This window comes from Hyla sarda, chromosome 7, assembly GCF_029499605.1.
Source record: "Hyla sarda isolate aHylSar1 chromosome 7, aHylSar1.hap1, whole genome shotgun sequence".
NCBI classification, from domain to species: Eukaryota; Metazoa; Chordata; class Amphibia; order Anura; family Hylidae; genus Hyla; species Hyla sarda.
This window is the reverse complement of record NC_079195.1, coordinates 100,858,969-100,863,967: the sequence shown is the minus strand read 5'-3', so window position 1 is coordinate 100,863,967 and position 4,999 is coordinate 100,858,969. Positions and strand designations below refer to the sequence as shown.

Genomic DNA, 4,999 nt, shown 5'->3' with positions numbered 1-4,999 from the left:
TTACAGTGTTTGATAGAAACAGCTGGAGATAGATTGAAGTGGAGAGCAAAATTGCCTGAACAATAAGGTATGCCAGCAGTGGAAAGAATATCGGTAAAGAACAAGGCTTTGATGGACAGTAAACAAGTTCTATCATTATTTATAAATTTATAAAACTGAAACAAAGATGATGGTGGTGGTGGTGGGGGCTTACAGTCTAGTTCTGGCTGCACTGTAGGAAAGCATGTACTGTAACATAGGATTTATATAGGAGTGTTGTGAAACAACTTGGGACTGACTAGCATTTTCATAGCAGTATAATCATCACCTTATATAAATATGTATTACTTTCCCTAACCCTGACCATTCAATATTCAGGGGATGAACTAAGAAGGTAGTACATACCCAGAAGTATTTATTGCAATGGGAATAATCAGTGTTTGAAACTTAATTTCCATTATATCAAAAATAATCTCCATAATGTGAGATCACAGTGAACACAATGTGACTGTAGCAATAAAGTCTTGGTTTCATTGGGCATCAATGCGATTTGTTCATTTCTGGTCCAGGTAAATGCACAATAATATTAAAAATACATGATAAAATAGATTTTTCTCACGTGAAAAAATGTCATACCATTGACAACATGTAATTTCCAGATGCAGCAAAATTCTATTTACAGTACATACACTGCTATGATCTATGGTGGCATATGAATTATAGATTGTTCAATATTTTTAGTTAAAGATAGTGTCAGTTAAATACAGATCTGTATGGAACAAGCTTATACAAAGGGAACAGAGTAAAAGCATAAACTGGTGACCATGCATCCCCTGGCTATGATGAGGTTAACTAAAGTAACTGTAGGTAGCAGCAAAGAACACAGGAGTACCTGCACTACTGAAGACGACTGTGAATCTATTTTTAACCTAAACCAATCGTGAGGATTTCAGCAGCTATGAGTATTTGTGCTGGATAATCACAATGAGCAGTGATGCAGCTATAGCTCCCAGAGCCCCAGTACACATGAATCTCATCTGCTAGCTCATGTCTGGAAGGTAACTACACACAGGATTATTGGAGATCTGCATGAGCTCCTGCACTGATACAACAGGGTTTCCGTCAAGACAAGTAGAATGGTCATTTGTCCTTTCTCGTTTCATGGAACTAATATGACATTACTCTTGGATCTTGGCCGGGTTTCTTCTGATGGATACAAGCACAACTTAATACATGAGGAGGTAGCTTCTTTATTGACTTATTGAGAATTTGTAGGCATGTTGGGACTATACTAACCTGAGGCTTTAAATAACTTACTGCTTTTCTTGTAATTATATCAATGTTTTCTGTATGTTTTATTTTGCTGATTTTTAAATGCCTGGACAAAAAAGCTTTCCTAAAGAAAAGACAGCTTCCGAAGTCTTATAAACACAAAGAAAGTGGACATCACCTGGTGTCCAACCCATGGAAAACTTCTCAACTTACAATGTCACAATCCAGGTGTTAAATGCAGAACTAGATGCTACCAGCAAGGACCTGAGCCTTCGAGCACTTACAGGCTTGTTGTTGTCTCTGCTCATACTTTCAACTCTCTTGGGGAACACGTTGGTATGTCTAGCTGTCATCAAGTTCAGACACCTCAGGTCCAAGGTGACCAATTTCTTTGTCATCTCTTTGGCTGTGTCAGATCTATTTGTTGCACTTCTGGTGATGCCATGGAAGGCAGTGACTGAAGTAGCAGGGTACTGGCTCTTTGGAAACTTTTGTGACACCTGGATAGCCTTTGACATAATGTGCTCCACAGCTTCCATCTTGAATCTGTGCATTATTAGCTTGGACCGATATTGGGCAATAGCAAGTCCTTTCAGATATGAAAGAAAAATGACCCAGAGAATGGCATTCATCATGATTGGCGTAGCCTGGACTTTATCCATATTAATATCATTCATTCCAGTACAGCTCAGCTGGCATAAATCCCAAGGGACTGTTGGAGAGCTTAATGCTACAAACCAGACAGAGAACTGTGACTCCAGTCTTAACAGGACATATGCAATATCTTCTTCTCTTATTAGCTTCTACATACCTGTTGTTATCATGATTGGAACATATACGAGAATATATAGGATAGCTCAGACTCAGATCAGGAGAATATCTTCTCTTGAAAGAGCAGTAGAGCATGCTCAGAGCTGTCACCCCGATTGTCCCCATGAAAACTCTCTAAAGACTTCTTTCAGGAAGGAGACCAAAGTTCTAAAGACATTATCCATTATCATGGGGGTATTTGTGTTCTGCTGGCTTCCATTCTTTGTTCTAAACTGCGTAGTACCTTTCTGTCACATTTATCTACCTGGAAATAATGATGCAGAACCCCCATGTGTAAGTGAAACCACATTCAGCATATTTGTGTGGTTTGGGTGGGCTAACTCATCCCTAAACCCTGTCATTTATGCATTTAATGCAGATTTTAGAAAAGCTTTCACTACCATACTGGGATGTAACAGATTCTGTTCCAGCACAAATGTTGAAGCTGTCAACTTCAGCAATGAGTTAGTGTCCTACCATCACGACACTACGTTTCAGAAAGATATCCCAGTCACTTTTAATAGCTCCCAGCTCCCCAATGCTGTTTCTCAAGATCAAGAAGATTTGGAAGGGCATTGTTTTGACAAAGTGTCTGTCATATCGAATTCTCATGGAACCAGAAGTCATAAGAACTTACTGTTACCTGTTAGTGTCCAGTTTGAATGTGAGGCAGAAATATCATTGGAAACAATTACCCCATTTACCTCTGCAGGACCCTTAGAATGTCATTCACATACAGTGACTGGTGAAGACACTAAATATACTACAAAACTATATTAGTCATGTAATAATAATTATCTCTAACCAGCTATCACAGTTCTTAAGCTTAATCAGCAGATATCTTATTGCGGGTATTTTCCAGTGATAGATCATGAGATCAATACTCCAATTGATTTTTCTATCAAACTTTTGAGCAAAAGAGAATGCATACCCTTAGACAATGTGGCCCTCTTCTGTCTGTTCAGTATCATTCATCAGAATAACCTTGCTGGTATATCTCAGGGACTAGTGTTATTATTCTGCCATCCGGTTCTCTGTAGTAGACAGCATCTGATGTGATAAGACTATTAATCACTTTTGTAATCTGTTATAAACATAACAAGAGACCTTAGTGTACCATATATAGAACATTGTTTTCTAACAAGATAAATGTTAAATGAATACGTTGTTGTAATTGTATAATTTACATGGTACAAACGTAATTTAAATTGAGCAGATCTCTGGTGAAAGGGTCTCACATTCTTCTGGTAAAAAATGTCATCATACATTCAATTTTGAACAGAAAACTGTTCACTATTGTTGTACTAACGTGCTATAAATCTAACCAAAAGTTCTCTTCATTAAACACATTAAAAAGCAGTATGCTAGTCTTTTTTATGACTATACATGTAAAGATTGTATTGATTTTCAGTCCATGTTCAGAACCCTTAATCTAGAGCTAAACACATACTTTTTTGTAGCCAGATTTTCCTATTTTAACTATCGTGCTACAGCTGCACCCTGCAGGAGCAAATAGAATTATTTGCGACCATTATGGACTGTAGCTGACACTTGATGAAGTTAAAATTGGAAAATCTTGCTACCTCCAGGCTTAGATAATGATAGTGTTTAATAGTTGTATGCTGAGAAATGAAGATTACAAACACGGCAAAAATGATAGTAAACATAAATTATGTCCGTCAAGGCAGGAATCCTACTGAAGAAACTGGTGATAACTTATTTGACAATTCTATCAATGACAAATACATTAGCTTGATCAGACAATTTCTGCCAACTCTTTTTGCAGTACGCTATTGATCAGTGATATGCTGAAAAATACAGAGAATTATTGTCTTTATTGTAATACATATAGTAGGCAGAGAATCTCAGCAGTAACCACTTCAATATATCTTAAGACATCACATGATACTTTCTGTTGATACATTTACAGTATTAATTAAGATTAATTCTTTGATGACACATTGTTCTTGTGCATTAAACCTCAAGCTAGATGAACATCTACCAAATGTTAGATTTTCTATCGCATTGTACATTGCAGTTGATGATATTTAATGTTTTACTTAAATATTTCTATAAATATTTTGGTTAGGAGTACAGATCCTATATTTATGTAAGGTATGATGGTCATGGATCTAAGGGACCCTAGCTTTTGGTGCGCTTCAGTACTCAGTAATCACGAGTGAGGAGTGGTGAGTAGCAACTTAACAGTCTTCCGACACATAGAGTCAAAGGTGGTGCTAAGACGTAGTACAAACAGCCATTCAGTATAATAGAGAGTATAAAACAAGAAATATCCTGCACTCACCATTCAGTAAGTGACTCGAAGCTCCTCAACGGGAAAACCGGGGATCCAGGCAGCAGAGATGTATGCGCTCAGAGGTGAACAACCGGTAGTTTTTGCTCAGACTATCGCTTCTTCCGGCCTCAAGGAGGCCGGAAGAAGCACTAGTCTATGCGAAAACTCCCAGTTGTTCGCCTCTGAGCGCATACATCTTTGCAGCCTGGATCCCCGGTTTTCCTGTTAAGGAGCTTCGAGTCACTTACTGAATGGTGAGTGCAGGATATTTCTTGTATATTTTGTACTCTCTATTATACTGAATATATATATATATATATATATATATATATTAATAGTCAGGAAGGAACCTGCACTGTGTACAGGACTCTAGGTCCAAGTGGGTGCTCTACTGCTAAGGATAGGACTCAATATCCCATGAATGTCCAACCAAGAAAGAAGAAGCGGCACTCCAGAGTAAGCTGAAAAATCGCTGTGGTTTATTCACCCACCATGTGAATGGTGCTACGTCTCGGTCTTCTCAATGAGACCTTGAGAAAGGTCTCATTGAGAAGACCGAAACTTAGCACCATTCACATGATGGGTGAATAAACCACAGCGATTTATCAGCTTACTCTGGAGTGTCGTTTCTTCTTTCTTGGT

General features: G+C 38.0%; 1 protein-coding gene across 1 annotated transcript; it reads left to right on the top strand.

Annotated features, from left to right (window-relative positions):
* The first annotated feature begins 995 nt into the window (after positions 1-995).
* Positions 996-4,264, top strand: LOC130281736 (D(1C) dopamine receptor). The gene has a single exon (XM_056529312.1). The coding sequence runs from the start codon at positions 1,444-1,446 to the stop codon at positions 2,839-2,841; it is 1,398 nt and encodes a 465-aa protein (XP_056385287.1). The 5' UTR covers positions 996-1,443; the 3' UTR covers positions 2,842-4,264.
* Positions 4,265-4,999: the final 735 nt, after the last annotated feature.